We start from the raw sequence: 25699 nt of genomic DNA, 5'->3' as shown, positions 1-25699 counted from the left end.
AAATAATAAAAGCCATTCCAAACAATTCCATTTTGTGAGATTTTATTTTTCAACAACATAACCTTGACAAACTCGTAATACATTATGCTACTTTTTTTTATTTAAAAAAAGAGGAAGTTTAGCAATATGGTTTTATTTATCTTTTTTTTTTGTACTTATAGTCTAGCATAGAATTCAGTCGCTAAAGCCAATCATGTAGGATTGTGATATACTGAGAATGAGGCAACTCAACCCCCCCCCCCCCCCCCCCCGTGTTCGACAGCCAATCACCATCCAGTATCACCCGCCCTGTCCCCCACCCATATATAAGCCAGAGCAAACCAAGGGGCGACATGCTTTCTCCACCCGAGGGAAATCATACAAAAAAGAACACATGAAAGCACAAAGTCCTAAAAATGTGGAATCTGGTGAGAATTTGTACAGGTGTGATTCCAGTACAGGCCACCGGGTGGCGGTGTGGCGCCTATGCGTACAGGTCATCGTCATTGTCCTCGTTGAAGACGGGGCCGGTGCCGGTGCCTCCGGAGCCCTGGCTGGGCCCCGTGCCCCCCGTGGTGCCGGTGGGAAACCTGGGAGAGGGGAGGGGAGACCGTTACTGACGCCACGACCACCTGGGCGTGTGGGAGCGCGGCGCAGACAGCGCCCCCGCCTTAAGGGAGGGATGGGGACGTAGAAACGGCGCCCTACCTGAAGCTGCCGAAGCCGCGGCTCTGCTGCAGCGTCTGGGCGAACATCTCGTATTTGCGGATGTCGTTGTCGCTGACGGAGCGGCGGGCGAAGCGCATGGCCTCCTCGAAGTGGTCCTTCCTGATCTCAGGGACCGGGTCGTCCTCCTCCACCTCCTGGAGCAGAGAGAGACAGCTTCACAGTCTACAGCCGCCCCCCCCCCCCCCACCGGGAACAGCTACACAGTCTACAGCCGCCCCCCCCCCCACCGGGGTCACCATGTTACAGTCTACAGCCGCCGCCCCCACCGGGGTCACCATGTTACAGTCTACAGCCCCCCCCCCCCCCCACCGGGGTCACCATGTTACAGTCTACAGCCCCCCCCCCCCCCACCGGGGACAGCTTCACAGTCTACGGCCGCCCCCCCCAAGGGGTCACCATCAGCCCCTCGGTTCATATCCTACATGTTCAGATTTAAGAGGTTCTTGTTCCTTTTTCTTTTCTTATGTGCAGAGTCCATATTGCCCCTCGTGTGGGAGTGTAGCAGCATGCTGCTGAACTACAGGTCCAGCTCCGCGTTAGGGCTGATCCAGGATGTAAACTATTATCATGTGTGGTTACAGATTGAGCCAAGATTCACTATCAGCGGCAATCATTTACCTTTTCACTGAAAATAAATCTCCATCGTGATGTGGCTATTACTGTGGTCAGTACCAAGCACACATCGCTGTGGTACAATATGTACACATCTTCAGGATAAGGGGGGGGGGGTCAGTATTACTGGAATCACTGTGGAGCCAAGCCTTTACTGCCCCTAGCAGACGGGTCTCTCTGTACTGACCACAGCAGACAGGTCTGTCTGTCTGTCCTGCCCCTAGCGGACGCGTCTGTCTGTACTGACCATGGCGGAGGGGTTCGTCTGCCTCTCGCGCTCCCTGCGGATCTCGTTCTCGATGCTCTCCCTGATGGCCAGTTTGCACGCCCGCTGGCAGATCTCTGTGAGGTCGGCGCCGGAGAAGCCGTTGGTCATCTTGGCCAGGAAGTCCAGGTCCACGTCCTGTTGAGGAGGAGCCACACAAAGCATTGAGATAACTTCCCAAGGACCCATGGTATAACGCAGGGGTTTCAGTGACTTCCTCAAGCGTCGAGGAACCCCACGATATATATATATATATATGTATATGCAACATTCATTTGCGCAGTCATCTTTTGTAGTTTTATTCTTGTTTGAATCTTTTAAAAGTTACACTGTCATGGGCTTGCTCATGTAACATCCCACTGCCCCTTCTGGGATGAACTACCATCTTAACCCAGCAGCCAGCGTTGGTGCGACGCAGGCCAGGTCGCACCAACGCTGGCTGCTGGGTTAAGATGGCCGCGTCCTCCACCCGCATCCTCCGCCCACCTTGCTGATGGGGCTCTTGCGCAGGTTGGCCTTCAGGATGTTGATCCTGCTCTTCTCGTCGGGCAGGGGGATGTAGATCAGCTGGTCCAGGCGACCGGGCCTCAGGATGGCCGGGTCGATGATGTCCGGTCTGTTGGTGGCGCCGATGATGAAGACGTTCTTCTTGCTGGACATGCCGTCCATCTCCGTCAGGATCTGGTTGATGACGCGGTCGGCGGCGCCGCCCCCGTCCCCGGCGTTGCCGCCGCGGGCCTTGGCTATGGAGTCCAGCTCGTCGAAGAACAGCACGCAGGGGGCGGCCTGGCGAGCCTACGAAGAGAGAGACGGAGACCCAAGGGTGTGAGACCTCGCCCGTGTCCCAAACGGGCTGGAACCGGGTCCAACCGCGGTCCGGTCTGAGCAGTGTTGGGAACGTTACATTAAAAAAGTAATTACCGGTAGTTATAGTTACTCACTACTTGTTCAAAAAAGTAACTGAATTACTCTATAATAAAAGTAACTAGTTACCAGGGAAAGTAACTATTTACGTTACTGTAAAAAAGGAAAGTTGCTCTGTGTCAAGGAATTTGGATTTTTCTAAGCAGTGTTCACTTGGCCTTAATGTGTTGAATGGTTGAACTGCCCATTCAAGGCCCTGATATACTTCCAACTGAATTTTAATTTGCTTGGTTGCAAAGGCTGTGGAACATCTGCCGAATACTGCAGAAAATGCCATCTTTTCATCGGATTGCTCCGGACTCGCCATTTCTGCCGCTTTATCGAATCTGTTTGGTGTGTGGCGCGCGTGTCCTGGCTTGTGTGTAAAAACACTGGCTCCGATTGGCTACCATGAAACATGACTCTGCCTTAGTCAATCATAATCGCTTATCTCGTTGTTAACCCACCCGTTCTCCTCACTAGCAGTTTGTGTTTGGAGCCAGGGGTACGTTCGGATTACGCAGTTTATTCAATCAATTCATAGTAACGCACCGCATTTAACGTACAGTAACGGTAACATCGTTGTAACGACGGAAACGGTAATTAGTTTGATTACCCCGTTACTGAAAATATAACGTCGTTACCCAACGCCGTTATTTTAAATAGCGTTATAACAAACTGTCTGAGTGGAGGTTCCTCAGGTCCTACCTTGTCGAAGATCTCCCTGACGTTGGCCTCGGACTCTCCGAACCACATGGTGAGCAGCTCGGGCCCCTTGATGGAGATGAAGTTGGCCTGGCACTCGTTGGCGATGGCCTTGGCCAGCAGGGTCTTACCGCAACCCGGGGGTCCGTAGAAGAGCACGCCCTTGGACGGGGTCATGCCGAACTTCAGGAACTTGTCTGGGTGCTCCACGGGGTACTAGAGCACAAGGAGAGGAGGAGAGATGAGCTGTACTGCGTTATAGTCAACCTGTTAACCTGGGCGGCACCAGGGTCCAGATGAACAAACCAGCGCTAGGCAGGCGAGTTTACCACTGGCGTGTAAAAAGAGAATACATAAATACATTGACGGTTCATTTTAGACCGTGTCTAGATCAACGGTCTCACAACATTTGATTGTTTTTACCCTTTACATTATAGAAGGGTGGCTCCGACGTTTAGCCTTTGGATCAAAGAGGTTCCTCTAGCTCTGAGGACCTCCTCCTGGTTCTCCAGTAAGGAGGTTCTCAGAGGACCTCCCCCTGGTTCTCCAGTAAGGAGGTTCTCAGAGGACCTCCTCCTGGTTCTCCAGTAAGGAGGTTCTCAGAGGACCTCCTCCTGGTTCTGCAGTAAGGAGGTTCTACAGTAAGGAGGTTCTACAGTAAGGAGGTTCTCCGAGGACCTCCTCCTGGTTCTCCAGTAAGGAGGTTCTCCGAGGACCTCCTCCTGGTTCTCCAGTAAGGAGGTTCTCCGAGGACCTCCTCCTGGTTCTCCAGTCCTACCTGCACCAGCTCCTGCAGCTCCCTCTTGACGTCGTCCAGTCCTCCGATGTCCTCCCAGCTGATGTTGGGGACCTCCACCACCGTCTCTCTGAGCGCGGAGGGGTTGCTCTGGCTGAGGGCCCACTGCAGCCACAGGTCACAGCGTCAGAACAACAGGACAACAGGAGCGGGGGAACGGCCACACATCACTAGACTGGTTAACCCACGTCCATTCTGACAGGGTTTGAGTTCGCCGCTTAATGCTTGACTGCCGATTGAAATGAGCTAGTAGTTAAATCTAGAACAGCTCATCTCCTCTAGGAATTAGTTTACGATCCCTGACGAATACAATTAATAAACTAAACCCATCTATTAGTCATCTATTAAACAGCTCAAGTAACAAAACACTTATTTACGTTCCAACCCTGATCATCATATAATAAATACAACTGAGGGCAGCACAAATAGACCACAGGATGACCTTTGACCCCTGGAGGTTTGCGGGGTCCCTACCTTGAAGTCGTCCATGGTGACGGCCAGAGAGTTCATGACCTCGGCGTCGATGGTCTCGTCCTCCAGGTCGATGAGGTCCATCTTCTTCCTGATGGCCTGCAGGGCGGCCTCCGAGCACAGCGCGGCGAGGTCAGCGCCCACGTGCCCGTGGGTCTCGTTGGCCACCTGGACAACCAATCACAGGCGGGCGTCAGGATGGAACTTTGTAGTTTTTTTGTTTTTTTATTTGTAGTTGCGAACGATCATGTAAGCGATGCCACCTAATCCTGACACCATTAACCTGATTAATTTCACTGAATTTTAGATTAGCAAATGGCAGCCAACCTGTGTTCTTAAATACAATTGACTGAGTGACGTCGTCTGTAGCCAATCATCTAACCGGAATGACCTCACCACAAAACAGACTACACCAAAACTATTGCTGTCCGTGTTCAACAGACTACAGATTTGCCGTTGTACAATGTCACATTATGAAACCAATTCATCCAAATCACTGAATGAAGCTAATAAGAGACACCTTTCCCCAAATACATCAACTTACATCAAAATAAGAGGAACCATTTGTGTCCAGCGCACCCCTTCCGCTCAAGGTACATGCACCTCGTTTCAAGATCAGATGACGGCGGTTTCCCATCAGCGATCAATACACTCAATAATGCAGGAGCAGCACAGACCTGCTCCAGGTCCACGTCGTCGGCCAGCTTCATGTTCTTGGTGTGGATCTGAAGGATCTCCAGCCTGCCGGTGGAGTCAGGGATGCCGATGTCCACCTCCCTGTCGAAACGCCCTAAAGGAGCAGGAGAAACCAGTCAACGCCCGCCCGGCCAGCCTCTACTGCAGAACCATGGCTCATCCCGTCACCAACACCAAGAACCATGGCTCATCCCGTCACCAACACCAAGAACCATGGCTCATCCCGTCACCAACACCGAGAACCATGGCTCATCCAGTCACCAACAGCGAGGGGAGCTATGTGCCGTCTGGAAGGTTATCTCTGCAGTGAGGGACCCTTTGATGCACAGGATACCCGTCACTGAACCCACTACGGGCGGTTGGACAACTTCAAAGCCTTATAGATCTGTAGTTCACCAACGCTTCTCCGAGAGCAGCAGAGATCGAACACACACGTCGGGTCATCAGATGTGTGCAGACTGGACCCCATTAGCCGTGGAGTCCTCCTCCTAGATCTCATATCCAAGGGCCCACTCACCGAATCTCCTCAGGGCGGGGTCAATGCTGTTGGGTCTGTTGGTGGCTGCCATGACGATGACGTGGGCCCTCTGCTTCAGGCCGTCCATGAGGGTCAGCAGCTGGGACACGATGCGCCGCTCCACCTCGCCGTGCGTCTACACAAGAACACACCGTCAGCCACACACAACGCACACAGTCAGCCACACACAACGCACACAGCAGCCACACACAACGCACACAGCAGCCACACACAACGCAGGAACGCACCGTCAGCCACAAACAACGCACACAGTCAGCCACACACAACACAGGAACCCACAGTCAGCCACACAAAACGCAGGGCAGGAGCTATGGGAAGACTGGTCCCCGTAACTAAGGACTGGGAGCTATGGGAAGACTGGTCCCCGTAACTAAGGACTGGGAGCTATGGGAAGACTGGTCCACGTAACTAAGGACTGGGAGCTATGGGAAGACTGGTCCCTGTAACTAAGGACTGGGAGCTATGGGAAGACTGGTCCCCGTAACTAAGGACTGGGAGCTATGGGAAGACTGGTCCACGTAACTAAGGACTGGGAGCTATGGGAAGACTGGTCCACGTAACTAAGGACTGGGAGCTATGGGAAGACTGGTCCACGTAACGTGATCCTGACTCAGGACTGGGAGCTATTTAAAGACGTATTGGCACCATTATCATTGATAAATATCTAAATATAGATATGAATTAAAATACCATTCCTTGTCTAACTACGGGTCATTACATTTTTAAGACATTCCAAACCTCCCTCGGTTTGGAATTTAAAAACGGGGTTCCATGTTTACATCGAACATCCCTCCGTGACGAGACAACACCGTCCTCAGATAAACCACATCCCTGAGTATGGCCCGGCTCCATTCCAATGCATAATGCAGCGGCCGGTGGCTTCTGGTTGCGTTTCATCACCTTCTCTCTCTTGGGGGCGATGGCGTCGAGCTCATCAATAAAGATGATGGCCGGAGCGTTCTTCTCCGCCTCCTCGAAGGCCTTCCTCAGGTTACTCTCACTCTCTCCCGCCAGCTTGCTCATGATCTCAGGGCCTGGAGGAAACATGCGAGGGATTCAAAACCTGGTGCATCTCAGAGCCATCAGGCCAGTTTAGGTAGACGATTGTAATCCGAGTTTAAATCTCATGATGTAATCAAAATACTGTTGGGAGGTACATTACTGCACAATGCTAAACTGGAATGAGGAGGACATCTGTACGACGCTAAAGATCATTCAGCACTGGGGGACGGGGAGCGATGTGACGCACCGTTGATGAGGAAGAAGAAGGCTCCCGTCTCATTGGCCACGGCTCTGGCGATCAGAGTCTTTCCTGTTCCTGGGGGTCCGTACAGCAGGATGCCACGGGGGGGCTGCGAGAGAGAGGATCAGTCATATACAGGCAGCTGCCCTGCAGAAAGCTAGTTCATTTACCCAAGAAATGGTTAAAGATGGAAAACTATCGTTCCTAAATCAACGTTTAACCTCTTTATAGATCACAAGTAAGTTGGACTATGTTATTGTTCACTAGTGAGGTACGATAATGTTACGGTTCACTGGTGAGGTACGATAATGTTACGGTTCACTGGTGAGGTATGATAATGTTACGGTTCACTGGTGAGGTATGATAATGTTACGGTTCACTGGTGAGGTACGTTAATGTTACGGTTCACTGGTGAGGTATGATAATGTTACGTTCACTGGTGAGGTATGATAATGTTACGGTTCACTGGTGAGGTATGATAATGTTACGGTTCACTAGTGAGGTACGATAATGTTACGGTTCACTAGTGAGGTATGATAATGTTACGATTCACTGGTGAGGTATGATAATGTTAAGGTTCACTAGTGAGGTATGATAATGTTACGGTTCACTAGTGAGGTATGATAATGTTACGGTTCACTGGTGAGGTATGATAATGTTAAGGTTCACTAGTGAGGTATGATAATGTTACGGTTCACTAGTGAGGTATGATAATGTTACGGTTCACTGGTGAGGTATGATAATGTTAAGGTTCACTAGTGAGGTATGATAATGTTACGGTTCACTATTGACATGTGGTCCTAAAATGGCTGGGCGATTAATCGAATTTTGATCGCGATTTTTCTTTTATAGAAATTGCCGAACAGTTGGATACAAATCTGGACATTATTTTCTATTTGACCATTTTGTGTATTTTTTTAAGCGGAAAGGCAAAGTTCTCATTTACAAAGTGGTTTCTTTGGAGAGAAATTATGAATAAATGAATCATGTTTTCAAACTCAAAATAATCAAGATTTCAATAATGAACAAAATAATTGTGATGATTTTTTCCACAATGGAGCAGCCCTAGCGCCTTATCCTCCCAGAAGGTCACCTTGACTCCTATGGCCTTGAACAGGGCAGGGTGCCTCAGAGGAAGCTCCACCATCTCCTTGATCTGAGCCAGCTGCTTCCTCACTCCTCCGATGTCATCGTAGCCGACCTCGTTCAGGGAGTCCTCCTCGTCCTAGAGGAGCACACGGAGGTAAATCTGAGTTCCCGGGCTCTCGTGTGTGAAGAGTTTCCTCCACTGTTAGACCTGATCAGGACACCCACCTCTCTCCTGATGGGCTCGCCCTCGTAGTGGATGACTGTATCCGGGGCAACAATGCAGTAGGGAGAGGGGTCCGTCTCCACCACCTTGAACTCGACCGCACGCATGCCTCCTCTCACCAGGAAGATGTCCCCTGTTTGTGGAGGAAGCAATTCAAGGTTAGGCTCGGTGCCGTGGGCTAAATTACGGCTTTGCTGCTGAACAAAGACAGAAACTGGATATTCCACCGGTACGCACCCTTGCGGATGGGCCTGTAGGCCTCCAGGAAGTACGGCTTCAGGTAGACCTCAAACAGGTTCCCAGTGATCCCCTCTACGGTGTCGTCGATGGGAAGAACATGGATCCTCTTTCCGTACTTGACATCGGGACACGGCTGGATGCTGCAGGGAGGAGTCCGCTCGGATTAATAAACACATCTAGTTGGTGGCAGGGTAACTGAAGGCTCAGGGCACCCATGGCGGCACCGCAGCGGTGCGTGGGCCTACCCGATGACGTCGCCCAGGCGGACCCGCAGGTTGTTACGGACCACCCTGTTCATGCGGATCTTCTCATCGGAGCAGGTGTCGTCGGACAGGACGATGCACACCGTCTCCCTCCTCTTCTTTCCCTTCATCAACACTGTGTCTCCACGGAACAGCTGCAGTTCGTCCATCTTGGTCTTCATGGTAAAAAAATAAATAATAAACCAATTAATACAAGCTTGATTAAGATTCTAACTTCACACAACATCAAAAGGTAGACCGATAGTGTCTTGTTTGTAAGGGGTAAACACATCAGTCTGTAATACAGAACTATTTTAATAGCAGGAGAGCTGTACCTGAGACAGGGAGACCACACTGTTGTCCTCATTAATGGACTCATCGACCATAAGCCTGTTAGGCCTGTGTTTCTGTTTGAGGATCGCAGTGGACAGATCATCATTTTTGGAGCTGTTGATATAAGATAGAAACCAGTTAGACGTCAACAAGGAAAAGTACCGGAGGCACACATTGCATGTTGCGTTCCCCAGGGGAGGGGAAACGAAAAAGAAACGAAACCTAAAATGATTTGTTGAAGTAAGCAAAGAGCGATTAAAAGATAACAAAAAAAAATACGAGGAGGTTGAAACCATTTTGTAAAACATCTAAAACAATAAAACCGACATCTGTGTATAAATGACATACGATGCGTGATTAATAGTCACAACCAGGGGACAACATCGGTGCTCGCTGCGTCTCACCAGCTTGCGCTAGCTTGGTGCTAATGCTAGCACCAGCTCGAGGCTAACGGAGCCCAGATGACACAGCAAAAGGATATTTCCAAACTTTTACTCCGCAAGCCCCTTAATTCAAATTAAAAACACGAAGTTCCGCTTCCCGAGCTACAGAACTGTGCGCCCACGACCCGTGAGGAGGTCTGACCCTAACCGGAGGACCGGGGATGAAACAAGGCTTTATAATGTCAGTCACAGGGTCGATGTGGACGCACTGGTTGTCTAGCATGTTAGGCTAACGCTATGCTAGCATCTCTGACAGCTCCGCGTGACGGCGGCTCGCGTACTGCTGCCGCAGCGCGTTCCCAACCGCCACTAACCGGTCATGGTTAAGGTGTATCACAACCTCTTAAAAATAAACACATTAAAATACATCAGTAGCTCTAAGCGCCAGGCAGCAGTAAGCCGCTGGACGGCCTCGGCCTAGCTAGGCTAGGCTATCAGCAGCAGATGACTGCGCTTTGTCAGCAGGCGACGCTAGCATCGTTAGCTTCAGCCAGCTGGCTGAATGACAACACACTTCTGACTGAATCTGCTCAATTGTTCAATGTTTCTTTTTCGGTGAGCGGTGTTGCACCGCCGTCCCGTCCCCCACGGAGGATGGAACGGACGGCTCTCCTGGAGCTTTAGCCCCCAGAGCTAAAGCAGCTAACGCCGTCAGTATTGTGATGAGCAGCCGTTCTCCGGCGCTAAAGTGACTCATCTACTCAGAAACCACGGTGAACGTTCATCTGTGGAGGAAGGGGTTCTTACTCGCTCCCCGAGGCCATGGTTGTCCCCTGGATTGGTTCGTATAAATAAAGGAAATTTAGCTTTGTATCTGGCTTTCTCTCTCGGCGTTTTCGGGATTTCGACTCGACAGTTCAGACGCTTCGCATTTCTTTATGGTTATACGACGGCCTGCCTCGATGCTGGATCCTGATTGGTCGAACCAACCGTGGCCAGGAAGTTTGTACACGCCCACCAACTCTGGTGACCAATCAGAGAACTGTTTGCTCGAGGTTTGGACCAACTGCGACGTCAAATCTATTTACCCATTGGCCCTTTAAAACCCGTCATCATACGTCGTTCTTCCAATTGAGCGACACCGCGTTGATAAGGCAACATAGTTTAACATGCGACACTTTACGTCTCATCGGACCAGATCATAATGTAAAAGATAATTATGTTGTTTATGAAATAATATTTCAGAACAGAGTCAAAAAACACATAACACTGATGATTAATTGGGTTTATGTTGTGTCAAGGTTTTAATCAAATTAAATCATTACCTGTAATTGCACATTACACATTCCTTGATTGGATAATAGTTCTCTCCCTCTGATTTAAATCCTTATTGGTAAAGTGCATTCATTCATTTAATTTTTTACATGACAAAGCTAGCAACAACTTAAAATGTAACATGTTCTGATCAGGTCAGTGCATGCATGTAAACGGTGGATTGAAAAAGGTTTCAGTCCAAAATGTCCATATTGTAATTCTGTACTACGTCTGTGTCAGACTCTGTACTCGGCTGCGGAGAACGCTGGGATCCAGCGAAGGACTTGATCTGGGCTCTTGTAGGTACAACGGAAGAGTCCTGCAACGCAAGACATTTAGGGATAGATTAATTATTCATAGCCAACACCCATTACCTTGCATGTACATATACAACTCTGTTTACTAAACTACTGAACCAGATGATCATGCATGACATTTTTCCCCCCTCAAACATAAAACCCAAACGTCTCTTGTGACCAAATGCTCAGTATCTGTGGCCGGTGTTGAATATTATTTTGTGCATATTTTCCAAAGACTTGATATGGAACACGTCAACAGGGCGCAGGGGTCCAGAAGATGTTCTCGAAAACTCCATCTGGTCGATCATAAAGGACAACATAATTACAGAGTTGAATGACACCAACATTTACCCTGATAGAGTGGTTTGTTCTATTGGCTCCTTATCCTCGCTGAGAAGTGATATGTGTTCGGAAAACGCTCCTATTTAAAAATATTATACAAATATAATAAATAAATCCAAAACCTTTACGACTATCTTTTTGCCCTTATCGCATTTTGTTGATCTCCTCGGCAGAAGTTCTGCTTAAACAGTGTTTTATATATCTTTTCCTTTAATCAATAGAAATAAACATTTACAGATATATATGCACGCGAAAACAATCTTTCCCCTCCGTTTTCCTTTGATGCGTCTCAGGAATATCTCTGTAAAGACGGACTCATCGCGAAAACGCCTCGTGCTGTAGAAACGCTGTAATAAATGTTAAAGGCGCTGGTTCTCCACCAAAAAAAAGTGGAGCGCATCAAGCCTGCGTCTATCCAGCGGCTATCCAGCGGCTGTATGCAAACATTCAGACCAGGAGGAGATTGCAGTTGTTAACCCTTTTTAATGTACAGTTAGTAATTCAATTTACCAAGGGGCTGTATTTAAAGCTAGAATAATAATCCAAATAATAATTTGAAAAAGAAATCAACGCAACTCAAACGCCGCCCAGTTGGTGGGGGGGGGGCGATGACGTCATCGTTTGCGTTTCAGGTGTCCACACAAATCCTAACACGAAGCCCCATAGGTCAATTTTTGGTTTCCGAAAAGTGCGTTTTCGGGCACCGGATCCGCCGGCGCCATCTGGACGCTCGGCCCAAACACACAAGACTGAGGCGGTTTCACCCAAAAAGACGTTTCCGTGTGGACGGTGTCTTACTCTGCAGGTGATTCAGCAGCCAGGCTCCTCTCCCAGCAGGAGGCCGCCTCCCGACGTCTGTCCAGCCTCCAGAGCACCTCCCCCAGCCACAGCCCTGCGCCGACACCCCCTGGGGAGACAGCGGGCGGGGGTACAGATAGACGGCAGACGCAAGGCGAGTTTCAGATCAAGCATGCGTTGAGTTGCCTCGCATGACATAATGCATTCTGGGATCAAATTGGCAGAAATGCTGGTGATAACTTCCCTAAGCGACATGTCACATGACTTTAAAAACTCGCGGGAGATCCCTCCGTCTGCATTTCTGTGCATAAGGTCTCAAATAATTGCGGACATAAGACACTCCCCTCATCATATCAAAACGTTGCCCTGGCTGGTTGGAATTACCACATGGAATTTCCCACGTGAGATATTACGTAACTCCTTTCAAAGAGGCGTGTCCTCTCCACACTATGCTTGTTCAAACTACGAGAAGTGCACCTGTGTCCGGCTTGACGTGTTTCTGACTCGTTCCGGCGGATGTCCTCAAGTCTCGTTCATGCATGCGCGCAAATGTAGACGATCGGTAACACGCCTACGCTCTCAGTTAGAGCAGGTAGTGAGTGTGGAGAGTGTGTGTGGAGGAGGGCTGGTTTAAGAAGCCTCGCCTGGCCTGAGTCTGACTGATTGGACCATGGGGTTGGGGGAGGCTGCACACCTGTTGTTCATTGAGTGATCGATGTGCAATAGGTTCAACCAGCGGTCTCCTGCTATCTCTGTGGAGACGGCTGGTTTAACCTGTCAAACAGTGAAATGTTTGACAGGTTTAACCTGTCAAACAGTGATCACTCAATGAACAACAGGTGTGCAGAGTCCAATCGGTCGGACTGGGAAGTTATTTGCAGGTAGAACTAGTGTACGGACCAGGTGAAACCTTTTGCCTTTTGAATATCTGGCAGGGGACAACAGATGAAAACTAGCCTCTTAGGCTAACTCTGGCTCACTTACATTTTGAATGTTGATTAGTGTGCAATGTCCCTGAACTAAACCAATAAAATAAATAAAACCAGTGTGAACCCAGTGTACATACCAGGTAAATCCAGTGTGTGTACCCGATTACACCAGTGTGAACCAGGTGACACCAGTGTACGTACCAGGTGAAACCAGTGTGCGCACCAGATTAAACCAGAGTGTGAACCGGGTGACACCAGTGTGAACCATGTGAAACCAGTGTGCGTACCAGGTTTAACCAGAGTGTGAACCAGGTGAGCCCAGTGTGCGTACCAGGTGAGACCATTGTGAACCATGTGAACCCAGTGTGCGTACCAGGTGAGACCAGTGTGAACCATGTGAACCCAGTGTGCGTACCAGGTGAGACCAGCACGCTGAGCTGCAGGTCCCTGAGGGCCTCTCTGAGCTGGTCCCTCTGGGTGAAGCAGACTCCGCGGCCGGCCAGCGAGAGCCCCTTCAGCGTCTGGAGGGAGCGGAGTCCAGCCCCGGGCCGCCCGGAGAGGTCTCCGGAGGGGGGCGGGGGCGGGGGCCCTGTGGGGGACACAGACCTCATGAGCCATGGGGAGAACCAGGTCCCCTTCGACGGAGCGTGACCAAACACAAGACAACCAACGCCAAGTAAAGAGATCGCTGCTACGATGAACTGATTTGACATTGTTTGATATTCATATGAATGATTGATTGAATCGTGTCCAATTTATTCGTTATTATTTCTAATTTCTCCCTTCCATCCACGAATGAAAGCAAATCTGAACAAATAAAGAAACGCTCACCGTGGGTTTTAAAGCACACCTTCCCCGTTAGGTTGATACACCTGCAACACAGACACACCTTCATCGTCATCATCATCATCATCATCATGACATCACTCTCACGCTGCGCCGACCCCTCAGTCAGACCCCAAAGGACCCCCAGGACCCCCCTGGGCACCCCAGGACCTACCAGGACCCCCCAGACCCACCAGACCCACCAGGACCTACCAGGACCCCCCAGACCCACCAGGACCCCCCAGACCCACCAGGACCTACCAGGACCCCCCAGACCCACCAGGACCCCCCAGACCCACCAGGACCCCCCAGGACCCCCCAGACCCACCAGACCCACCAGTACCCCCTTATAACCCCAAGGACCCCTCAGGACCCCCCATGACCCCCAGGACCCCTCAGCCAGACCCCACAGCGCCCCCCACGGAGCCCACCTGGTGTAGCAGGTCACCGCCTGCTTCCAGTCCTCCAGGGCGGCCTGGCAGTGGGCCTGGAGCAGGTGGGCCGACCCCGCCCACAGCACCACGTCCAGGGGGTCCTGGTCCTGGTCCCGGTCCCGGTCCTGGTCCCGGTCCCGGTCCTGGTCCCGGTCCTCCGAGGGGTCCCCCAGGGTGAGCCTCTGGGGCAGCAGGTCCAGGGTGGCGCTCAGGACCTCGTCGCAGAGCGCCCAGCAGTCGGGGCCCCGCCCGGCCAGGAGCAGGGCGGCGGCGGCCTCCAGGTAGAGCTCCGCCCCCCGCGGCGAGGCCTGCAGCGGGGGCGGGGCCTGGACCGATCCCGGGGGGACCTGAGGCGGGACGGCCACAGAGACCCGTGAGAGACCTCGTTCTCCAGAACGGCCTCGTGATGGAGCCTCTGCTCCGCTACGTTCAGCACGCTTTATCCTTTCACCCTCCACCTCACACCTTGAATGTCTTTGTCTTTCTTATTAGATTTACTTTAATCCGTCTGATTCAGAGGACGTTTGTGTCGAGTTTAAAAGACACGATAGACGGCGTTATTATGGTGAGGTACGGCTCTGAGGTCAGCAGTCTGGGTAGTGGTTACAGACCCCCCCCCCCCCTGGTACAGTAAACCAGACGGTAGTGGTTACAGACCCCCGGTACAGTATCCCTCTTTAGTTGGACGGGGTTCAACCTGTTTTACCGCGTGTTGAGGATCTGATTGGAGGTCGGCCAGCAGGTCCAGGTAGAGCTCCACGCCCTCAGCCACCCTGTGGGCACAACACAAGGGTCAGCCCCTCACCCCCTCACCCCAGGACCAGCCCCTCACCCCCTCACCCCAGGACCAGCCCCTCACCCCTCACCCAGGACCACCCCCTCACCCCTCACCCAGGACCACCCCCTCACCCCCTCACCCAGGACCACCCCCTCACCCCCTCACCCAGGGTTCACCCCCTCACCGCAGGACCAGCCCCTCACCCAGGGTTCACCCCCTCACCACCCCCTCACCCCCTCACCCTCCTTATAGTGAGCCCCTTTGGATCAGAGCGTCACTAACGCCCCCCGGTGTGCGCGAGGACCCCGGTCCTCACCGCCCGTGGAGGACACAGCTCAGGGCCAGGCGGCGCTGCACGCTGGGGGCCGGGGGGGCGGACAGCAGGCTCCCCAGCGCCGGGCTGCCCAGCAGCAGGGGGGCGCTCAGCGGGGACACCTCCGCCGTCATGCTGGGGGCGGCGGGGGGCGGCAGCCTCAGGGCCTGGGGGACAGACGGACGTTGACCGAGGGCTCCTCCAACCTGGGGTCGTTCAAGCTCCTGGCCGGGTGTGTTGTGCCGTGTTCCGACGTCCATACTTCCATGAGTACACTTAAACGTACTGTAGTACACTATCCACACTCACTAAGTGCGCTAATTATCAGATGTCAGTGTTGTTCCAAATCGAATACTCCGTGGTGCACGGACCGGAAATGACGATCACGACTGCCGCCGCGGCTCCTCCCCCGCAATGAACATCCCGCTTTGAACAGTGAACTCTTTACCCCTAGCAGCTATAAAAACTATCAAAACTACAAAATTACTCCATTAATGCAGGCTATGTGGAAAATGCGCCGACGTTGGCTCAGCCTGGCTCCGCCCTCTTCCACTACGTAGCTAAGATGGCTGCCGTTGAGTACGGAGAGTGCACATTGATCCACACTTCGCGATTTGACCGTTTTGAGTACACCATCCGGGTCCTTTCAGTTCACTTATTTTCGCCCAATCTGAATCGGAACGCCCTACGTACTCAAACTAAGGCTAGTAAGTACGGATAGTATGGATATTCGAACACGGCATTGGACTCCTGATATCATATAGGGTCGCAGGAGGGTCACGATCGGCCCTAAATGTTGTGTGTGGCATGACATGCCACCAGGTGTGGGTGTGATAAGCCTTACACCTAGATGTGCACTGGATAGATCCGTCTACCAGCCCGCCCAGTGGACTGTAGCCAATGTTGCTCATCTGTCCGTCACACATCTAGGTGGGCACGCCCACCTGTGATGTCATAAGGGGGCCGATTTTCTAAACGGCTTGTAACGGCTAATCACACTCACACCTGGTGGCATGTCATGATGGGACCTTTAATAACCAGGGGTCATTCAAGCTCTTCATCGTGTGTATTGTTCCTCTGATATCATATGGGGTCGCAGGAGGGTCATGAACGGCCCTAGATATTATTTTAAAGGTCTCCGACGTCCTGTACACAAGAACGGGCTGAGGATTCACAGCCTTGAGCAGACACGCGTGGGGAGTAGAGCGATGCGATGAGGAACTGTTGAATTGTGTGTGTGTGTGTGTGTGTGTGTGCGTCCCACCGTGTTGAGCAGCCGGAGACCCTCCACCAGGGCCGTTGCGTTCCCCAGCTGGCGGTAGACCTCAGTGCTGCGGTGCAGGGCGGAGACACAGTGGGGCTCCGTCTCCATGGCCCTCATGAAGCACAACAGCGCCATCTGGGGGCGGCCCTGAGCACGGCGGGGGAACAATCACCCCCCGCGCGTTAGAGGGGAAACCGAGCGGGCCAGGGCACTCGCTCATACGCAGGTTGGGAATTAAATCACGGCCTGCAACATCAGGACGGTGTCCATCAAGCAAGGCCTTTGGCGCCATTTTGGGGCGGTATAGACCGCTGAAGAATAAGTCCCGCCTCCGAGGCTCCTGGTTCCATCGGTCAAATGTCTGGGAGATAACACGGGGGTTTAGGATGATCGTACATAACAAACTCTGCAGGGGGCGAAGAAGTAAAAGCTGCTCCGGGTTTGAACTACACACTCTTTCCATCCAGATTCCATCTTAGCTCAGGAGGTAGAGGAGTTGTCTTGTAACCGAAAGGTTGCTGGTTCGATCCCCGGCTCCTCCTAGCTGAGTTATGATGTGTCCCTGAGCAAGACACTTAACCCTGACTGCTCCTGACGAGCTGGCGGTCGGTGTGTCAATGTGTGTATTAATCGATGTAAGTCGCTTACGATAAGGGCGTCTGCTAAATGTCCTAATTGTAATTGTAAGTAGTTCAAAACGTGAGCAGCTTTTACTTCTTCGCCACCTACAGAGTTTGTTATGTACGATCATTCTACCCACCGTGTTATCTCCCAGACATTTGACGAGGGAACCGGAGCCTCGAAGGCGGGACTTACTCTTCAGAGGTCTATCGGGCTCAGGAGGTGGAGCGGGTTGGCTCATAACCGGAAGGTTGCTAGTCGGAACCCCGGCTCCTCGAGGGTCGAGGTGTCCCTGAGCGAGGGAGACACGCTGACCTCACCCTGACTGCTCCTGACCAGCTGGCTGTCGCCCTGCGAGGTGGACAACCCCGTCGGTGTGTGAATGTGTGCTATGGCCCAAAGCTGTGGTATGCCCTGCCACTCGCGATGCGCCTAAGCACAACCTTATCTACTTTAAAAACAGTCAAAAACACATATTTTTTGCTCGGCCTCTATTTCCGCCTCCAGATTTCTACTTGCAATGCCTCATTTATTTCCCTGTTTTTACTTGTTTTCATCCCTACATCTGGTGTGCACTTTATGCCCTATGTAGTGTTTGCGTCCCCTCTGAGTGTTTCTATGTGTTTTTCCCTTTATACTTTGCATCCTTGTCCATCCTGTGTAAACCTCCGTCCTGTACGCTTGCTCTCTGACTGTCCCTGTCTGAGTTTATTAGGTCTATAGTGTCCGTGTCTGATTGCTTGACTATATGTACTTTTTATTGACTATGTATCTTATTTGTACAGTGCCCTTGGGTACCTTGAAAGATGCTTTTATAATAAACTGTATTATTATTATGAATGGGTGAATGTGAGGCAATATTGTAAAGCGCAAATCCACAACCAGCGAGGTCAATGGTCCAACTTGTCCAATACTTTGTCCCGTTGCAGTGATGTCACAGCCTAGTAGCACGTGTACGAAGCAGCACTCGTGCACCTGATGAATAATAATGAAGATGGAGGAGGTCAGGCAGGCGTCTCCCCGCGCTGTGTGTGTGTCTCACCGTGTCGGCGAGGGAGAGGTGTGTGTCTCACCGTGTCGGCGAGGGAGAGGTGTGTGTCTCACCGTGTCGGCGAGGGAGAGGTGTGTGTCTCACCGTGTCGGCGAGGGAGAGGTGCGTGTCTCACCGTGTCGGCGAGGGAGAGGTGTGTGTCTCACCGTGTCGGCGAGGGAGAGGTGCGTGTCTCACCGTGTCGGCGAGGGACAGGTCTGTGTCTCAGGTGTCGGCGAGGGAGAGGTGTGTGTCTCACCGTGTCGGCGAGGGAGAGGTGTGTGTCTCACCGTGTCGGCGAGGCAGCGGCCTGAGAGGACGTGTGCCTGGGCCAGGACGTCTCGGGGGGCCGGGAGGGAGAAGGCTCTCTGGAGCTCCGACAGAGCGTCTGAAGGACGGCCGTCGCTCAGCCACTCGGCCCCTGGACGGAGACCCATTTATAGAAACGTTAGCCATTGATTTGTTTTAAAAATAGATCTACATGTCTATTTCTCTCCCCAGGAACGGTTTGAGTGTAAAGTGAGTCTCACACTCCTCAAAATATAACTCTGGAAATAGTCTGGTGTCTTTCTGACTCCTGCTGTGGCTAAACTGATTGTTCAGCCCCCCCCCCCCCCCCCCCCCCCAGGCCTCCCTCAAAAGCCCCTCCCCCAAAACACGGGACTAGCTCGCTAGCATTAGCCACAGGTCTGCTAGCCTCGAGGAAGAATCAGGCGGCTTTAGAGGTAGGGAGACACAGAGACAGAGACAGACACAGAGACAGACAGACAGACAGACAGACAGACAGACAGACAGACAGACAGACAGACAGACAGACAGACAGACAGGTGGGCCGTCCAATCACTTCATCCTGGCTGAATGACGTGATTGGACGAGCTTGTTCCAGGCCTGTTGCAGCCAGATGAGACTGGTTTCTAGTGTTTGTCAGAGCGTTGGATTCATTGATTGCTCTCGGATGTTTCAATTTCAAAAAATATGACAAAAAATGCTGTTAAACAACCCATGACACGCCACCTGGTGTGAGTGGGATTGGCCCTTACAAGCCGTTTTGAAAATCTGCCCTCTATGACATCACAGGTGGGCGTGTCCACCTAGATGCGTGACAGATAGATGATGCTACAGTCCACTGGGTGGGCTGGATCTATCCAGCACGCATCTAGGTGGACACGCCCACTTGTGACGTCATAAGGGGCAGATTTTCAAAACGGCTTGTAACGGATAATCCCACTCACACCTGTTGGCGTGTCATGGGACCCTTAATATAAAGAACGCCTAAAGTAGCTTAAGCCCCGTCGTCGTAGGACGGCTCAGACCTCGGGCCACGACGGTGCAGACGTCCAGCAGCTCCGTCAGCCGCAGGGGGTCCGCCACCAGGCGGGGGGGCTGGCGGTCCGACGCAGACAGACTCCTCTTCCTCTCCTCCTCCTCTTCAAGAGCAGACAGTCTGTCCGACAGAGAGGAGAGCTCGCCCTGCGACATATGAAGACAGGAAACCACCGCATGACCAGGCCGCTGTCGTCAATATGATGTTGACACTAAACGTGTTTAAACACAAACTGAGGAAGGAACTCTGATTTGTTTCCGTTCTGGTCGACTGCCCCTTCCTCTGTAGACTATTACAATTTGAGTCGGCCCCTCGCTAATTTCTGACCAATCCTGTCATCCCTTCCTGATTGGTTCATGGAATCTATCTTGCCTGTCAATCACGATGAGCAGGGAGGGGGCGGAGACCAGAGGGACAGACTTATTTGATTTATTGTAAAGATCTTGCTCTCCTGCGCTCTCTCTCATCACATCTCTCCACTCTGACGTTCAACACGTTGCAACTAACGGCAGCCATCTTAAACACAGCCTCAGGTCCCCAACGTGTGAAGAGGAGTTCCTCAGCTTCAGGTCCTGTGTGTGTGTGTGTGTGTGTGTGTGTGTGTGTGTGTGTGTGTGTGTGTGTGTGTGTGTGTGTGTGTGTGTGTGTGTGTGTGTGTGTGTGTGTGTGTGTGTGTGTGTGTGTGTGTGTGTACTCACCCTCAGCTCCTGTATGTGTGTGAGGCGGTTTGAGGACAGCCACACGGCCCACTGCAGGCAGAGCAGCCGCAGCGTGCCGACCGCCAGGGGCCCGTCGGCCACGGCCCTCAGAGCAGGGCCCCAGAGAGAGGGGACCTCAGAGGAGGGGTCACCGGTCCCCCCCGCGACCCCGAGAGCTGAGGGGGTCAGAACTGAGCGACATTGACTTTGTTACTAGTTAATAATTTTAGAAAACGTTTGAAATCCAAAACAACAAACTGACAGTGGTTTCAAATCAATTGGATTTAGTTTGTGCAGCCCTTAAACACAGGTACAGTTTCAAACAGGCCGTATATTTATATATCTATGAACCGTAGCTCCTTGAGTGAGGAGCAGGTAGGAGCACCTTGCTCCAGGACGCCCACTGAGAGACTGTGGGCGTGGGATAACACATTACCACTAGTATATATAACTAGTATATATGCTACACGTGAACCTGCTAAGATGGTGCAATTTGATTGTGTTATCTTGCTCACATCTATTCCACACTATTCACCACTATATATATATATATATATATATATATATATATATATATATATATATATATACACACACTATATACTATATTATACATAGAGCCAGTGCTCACCTCTCTGCAGGCCCTCTGTGAGCAGCGCCTGGGCGCGCTCCGTCTGGGCCTGGGCGACGGAGAACACGCACGCGTTGAACCGCACCGCCAGCTCCAGCTGAGACCGGTCCGGGGTGGGGGGGACACCTGAGGAACAGACAGGGTGAGGAACCAAGGGGAGAGGACAAGGAACCAAGGGGACGCCTGAGGAACAGAGAGGGTGAGGAACCAAGGGGAGAAGGCAAGGAACCAAGGGGACGCCTGAGGAACAGAGAGGGTGAGGAACCAAGGAGAGAGGACAAGGAACCAAGGGGACGCCTGAGGAACAGAGAGGGTGAGGAACCAAGGGGAGAAGGCAAGGATCCAAGGGGACGCCTGAGAAACAGAGAGGGTGAGGAACCAAGGGGAGGGGACAAGGAACCAAGGGGACGCCTGAGGAACAGAGAGGGTTAGGAACCAAGGGGAGAGGACTTAGGAACCGAGGGGAGAGGACTTAGGAACCGAGGGGAGAGGACTTAGGAACCCGGCCTGGAGGAACATGACGAGCCCTAACAGTAACCATCAGCACCACTCAGCTGAAGCACCTTTGATCTTCAGCAGCAGTTTGTGGAAGTCAGCAGAACGCTGCGTCAGTCTGCTGGGGTCTGGGTCGCGACTGAACAGCTGCACTCCCTGTCTCTGACGAAACAAGAAACCACAAGAACATGTTTAATACAGAAATAGTACAGTTATAGCCTCCAGTGTGGCTACAAGAAGTAGCATCATCAGCATAGGGTCATGAAGGACCACGCTGACAGCTCTGAACCGCTTTAATGACGCTGAGAGACATGATGAAAGCATTGACGTTATATTAAATAATAATCATTCATCAGTGTTTCGTGATGCGTTCCGTGATTTCAGAGCAGAACGTCAATCAGTCCTCCTCTTCTCAACACGTACTGGTGAGCAGAGAACATGACTAACATGTGTACTGGTGAGGAAAGCAGCTCCACTAACATTACCAACATGTATACTGGTGTGTACTGGTGAGGAGAGCAGCTCCACTAACATTACCAACATGTATACTGGTGTGTACTGGTGAGGAGAGCAGCTCCACTAACATTACCAACATGTATACTGGTGTGTACTGGTGAGGAGAGCAGCTCCACTAACATTACCAACATGTATACTGGTGTGTACTGGTGAGGAGAGCAGCTCCACTAACATTACCAACATGTATACTGGTGTGTACTGGTGAGGAGTGCAGCTCCACTAACATTACCAGCATGTGTACTGGTGTGTACTGGTGTGTGGATTACCTTCCATTCATCCACCAGCTGGTTATTCCCCAGGACCCAAAGACCCGACAAACTGCGCTGGCTTTCTAAATCAGCCATAAAAACTGTTCCGTTACCAAACTTCTTCAGAAAAACACTATATTGTTAGGATTGTTATTGTTATTTGAACTTTCCCTCACGACCTACGTCGACAGGAAGTACCGTGCATACAGCGCCCAGCGACTACTGCCCCCTGCTGGCAACAAGCGAACACAGTGGACTAGACTACTATACCGCCACCTGCTGGACAGTAAGGGAACACAGTGCCCTACGATACCGCCCCCTGCTGGACAATAAAGGAACATACAACTGACTACTTAGTAAAAAAAATAAAATAATCAACAGTCCCTCGTTCGACTTCCACCAGATGGCGCATTTGACCAATGTAGAGGATGTTCTGGAAACTTCATTCTCAGTCCCCAGCTGTGGAACTCTGATCACACCTATTTATTGACTCATTATTGCCTCATCATGTACACAGACACACACGATAACCCCTTTGCAGCTCATCCTATTGTAAACGATGGTGAGAGGGAGGGAGGTAGTGAACGACTGCAGATACAGAAACCCTTGAAGGCAGAGTGTATTGTGAAGGCATTCAACGATATCACAGACAGAATGGTACACAGCCAGGTAATGTTATTCAAAGGCAATAAGGTGGCAGAGCTGAGTCACGGTTGGGTCTGCCAGGACAGCCATTTCCTCCATCCCTCTCCACCAAGGTGACTCCCCTCTCTCCCCCTCTCCTCTCCTCTGATCACACCTATTTGTGATCCTCCCCCCCTATCCTCTCCTCCTCTCTCCTCTCCCTCTCCTCTCTCCCCTCCTCTCCCCTCATCTCCTCTCTCCTCTCCTCTCCTTTCTCTTCCCTCTCTCCTCCCTTCCTCTCTCCTCTCCCTCTCCTCTCTCCCCTCCTCTCCCCTCCTCTCCTCTCATCTCCTCTCCTTTCTCTTTCCTCTCTCCTCCCCTCTCCTCTCCCCCTCCCTCTCCTCCTCTCCCCTCTCTTCTTCTCTCTCTACATTTCTCGTCACGTTCCCTTGTCTCTGTATCTGTCACATTTCCCTCTAAAGCACATGAGGGCTCTGGGTGTAATGTGACTCGTGGACAGAATATGAGCCATGTGCTGCTGTGTCTTCAGCTCCGACCCCCCCCCTCATCCCGCTGCACTAGTGGTGCCACGGTCGTACTGCCTGGCTCGCACAAGTTTCAACGTACATTTCCATCGCCTCTGCTCAAGTCTCTGATTCGGATCGGAGTCCACTTGTTCTGTGGTGCAGCATTCTACGTGTTTCAACATTTCTGTCCGTCTCTCTCTGTTATTCTCTGTTATTCTCTCTGTCGTTGTCTGTGTATCTCTCTCCCCTTCTCTCTATCTCTCTCTCTCTCTCTCTCTCTCCCCCTCTCCCTCTCTCTCTCTCTCTCTCTCTCTCTCTCTCTCTCTCTCTCTCTCTCTCTCTCTCTCTCTCTCTCTCTCTCTCTCTCTCTCTCTCTCATAGTCGTTGTCAGTGTTTCTCTCACTGTCAGTCTCCGTCTCTATTGCCTCTCTCTGTCTCTTACTCTCCTTCCTCACCCTCTCTCTCTCTCTCTCACCCTCCAAGGTCAGGTTTGTTCTAGAGAGAGAAGCTGTCCACCTCCCTTCCTCCCTTTGAGCCTATCAGTGTCATACCCACAGGAAGTGACCCCACTCTCCGCTCCCAGCGCCTCAGTGGGTTTCCTCGCTCCTCCTGTCTGTCGTATCGCTGCAGGTTCCGCCTCACTGAATACATGTCTCAGGAACATGACACCCCACTAGGAATAAAGACAACTACATCTCTTATTCCTGTGAACTATGTGCTTTTAACTCCCTGCGGAGCGGGAAGCCACGGTGCAACGCCCAGGGACCGACTCCAGGTCTGCTGCCGGTGCCTTGGCCAAGGGCACAGGCAGCCGTGTCACCTGGGAGTGAACATGAAAGCATGAATCCCACGTGAACCGCTCCTCAGAGAGATCCCTGTGGGGTTTGAACCCAGAGCCTCGGGGTGAGGCGTCATCGGGCTCCAGCCGACGACCGCGGAGGAGTCAGGCTCCCGACCCGCCTAGAGGTCAGAGGTCAGAGGTCAGAGAGGTCATAGAGGTCGCACTGCCATCCACCACCGAGGAGGCTTCACTGAGGTCCTCAGTGAACACAGGGAGAGGAGGAGGAGGAAGAGGAGGAGGAGGACGATTATGCTGAGGAGAAGGATGAGGAAGAGGAGGAGGACATTAACGATGACCATGACGACGATGATAATGATGATAGCCGATTTCTGTGAGCACTGGCCAGATGTTCCAGTCAGAGGGTTCCATTCAGCAAAAAAGAACCCATTCTGTTCCAGAGCTCTACTTGAGTTTGTGGATGGTGACGGCCTCTTTAACCTGCGGAGTCACCCACCCCATAGTCCAACACTCTGACCCGGGCCAGGTGAGAAGGAACCAGCCCTCAACACACACACACACAGTCGCTCAGGAGGACTGATGATGAGACAACCTCAAGCACGGCAATGGCAAGACACAAGCTTCTAACACTTCTGAGGGTCAATTCTATTGATCAATATAATGATGCCGTAGAAAGTCATCCTAAAACCATGAAATATTAAAGCATTGCATGCAGGTCAATAAAGTTGACCAGAGAGCATCCATGTGTCAGGGCAATCTATTATAGTCTGTTGTCCTCATACATAACACATGAAGTGGGCCAGAGGGGGGGATAAGATGCTATAAGATGTAGGTCCTATACGAGCAGTGCAATATGTAAATGCACTTGTACAGTATATTCACTTTCAGAGAAACATACAAATGATTTCTTAAGAAAATGAGTTTGAAATGACACATGTAAATAATCGTAAATGCATAGCATGGACCTTTTACCAAGACCTACCATTTGAACATTACCAACTGTTCCTTTAAGATAATGAACTCGTCCACCTGTGTGTGTGTGTGTGTGTGTGTGTGTGTGTGTGTGTGTGTGTGTGTGTGTGTGTGTGTGTGTGTGTGTGTGTGTGTGTGTGTTTCACAGAGACCAGGAGATTAAGGAGAGAGAGAGAGAGAGAGAGATAGAGAGAGAGAGGGAGAGAGAGGGGGGGAGAGAGAGAGGGAGAGAAAGAGAGAGAGAACGAGAGAGAAAGAGAACGAGGGAGAGAGAGAGAGAGAGGCGGAGAGGCAGAGAGGGAAAGAGAGAGAGAGAGAGAGAGCGAGAGAGAGAGAGAGAGAGAGAGAGAGAGAGAGAGAGAGAGAGAGAGAGAGAGAGAGAGAGAGAGAGAGAGAGGCATAATGAGGGAGGTGGATCAATAGGTACTGTAGGTGTGGTTAGCTAAAATCTGTGTCGTCAAAGCAAGTTAT

General features: G+C 51.5%; 2 protein-coding genes across 4 annotated transcripts; both read right to left on the bottom strand.

The window, feature by feature from the left end:
- Positions 1-25: 25 nt before the first annotated feature.
- Positions 26-10416, bottom strand: vcp (valosin containing protein). 2 transcript variants are annotated; one of them, XM_030370797.1, is made up of 17 exons: positions 10255-10416; positions 9067-9178; positions 8735-8907; positions 8487-8629; positions 8252-8382; positions 8031-8162; positions 6944-7046; positions 6595-6728; positions 5674-5809; positions 5138-5250; positions 4464-4628; positions 3972-4094; positions 3197-3409; positions 2072-2380; positions 1568-1723; positions 688-839; positions 26-569 (listed from the first exon to the last, which is right to left on the bottom strand). In XM_030370797.1, the coding sequence occupies exons 1-17, from the start codon at positions 10269-10271 to the stop codon at positions 464-466; spliced, it is 2418 nt and encodes an 805-aa protein (XP_030226657.1). In that variant the 5' UTR covers positions 10272-10416; the 3' UTR covers positions 26-463. The 2 variants fall into 2 exon arrangements, with proteins under 2 accessions (XP_030226657.1, XP_030226656.1); XM_030370796.1 differs by having other exon boundaries at positions 688-842; positions 10255-10415.
- A 301-nt stretch (positions 10417-10717) lies between these two features.
- Positions 10718-22524, bottom strand: fancg (FA complementation group G). 2 transcript variants are annotated; one of them, XM_030370995.1, is made up of 14 exons: positions 22325-22524; positions 21611-21704; positions 21048-21173; positions 20417-20607; positions 19708-19864; positions 18685-18815; positions 16744-16890; positions 15483-15646; positions 15095-15161; positions 14386-14735; positions 13961-14001; positions 13545-13718; positions 12201-12309; positions 10718-11080 (listed from the first exon to the last, which is right to left on the bottom strand). In XM_030370995.1, exons 1-14 carry the CDS (start codon positions 22400-22402, stop codon positions 10987-10989), a joined length of 1923 nt encoding a protein of 640 aa, XP_030226855.1. In that variant the 5' UTR covers positions 22403-22524; the 3' UTR covers positions 10718-10986. The 2 variants fall into 2 exon arrangements, with proteins under 2 accessions (XP_030226855.1, XP_030226856.1); XM_030370996.1 differs by lacking the exon at positions 21611-21704 and having other exon boundaries at positions 22325-22506.
- Between the last annotated feature and the right edge of the window lie 3175 nt (positions 22525-25699).

The sequence above is a fragment of the Gadus morhua genome, chromosome 11 (genome assembly GCF_902167405.1).
Source record: "Gadus morhua chromosome 11, gadMor3.0, whole genome shotgun sequence".
NCBI lineage: Eukaryota > Metazoa > Chordata > Actinopteri > Gadiformes > Gadidae > Gadus > Gadus morhua.
Note: the sequence above shows the minus strand (reverse complement) of the source record. Positions and strands in the feature narration are given on the sequence as shown.

Excerpts from the sequence above, each read along its gene's own strand:
- vcp (XM_030370796.1), bottom strand. Across the intron at positions 8,163-8,251 it reads GCGAGCCCATCAGGAGAGAG|GACGAGGAGGACTCCCTGAA; the intron begins GTGGGTGTCCTG and ends GTGCTCCTCTAG. Across the intron at positions 570-687 it reads CGCGGCTTCGGCAGCTTCAG|GTTTCCCACCGGCACCACGG; the intron begins GTAGGGCGCCGT and ends CCCCTCTCCCAG.
- fancg (XM_030370995.1), bottom strand. The coding sequence starts at position 22,402 with ATGGCTGATTTAGAAAGCCAGCGCAGTTTGTCGGGTCTTTGGGTCCTG. Across the intron at positions 13,719-13,960 it reads GGTGTGCTTTAAAACCCACG|GGCCCCCGCCCCCGCCCCCC; the intron begins GTGAGCGTTTCT and ends TGTCCCCCACAG. Across the intron at positions 11,081-12,200 it reads GCTGCTGAATCACCTGCAGA|GACTCTTCCGTTGTACCTAC; the intron begins GTAAGACACCGT and ends CTTGCGTTGCAG.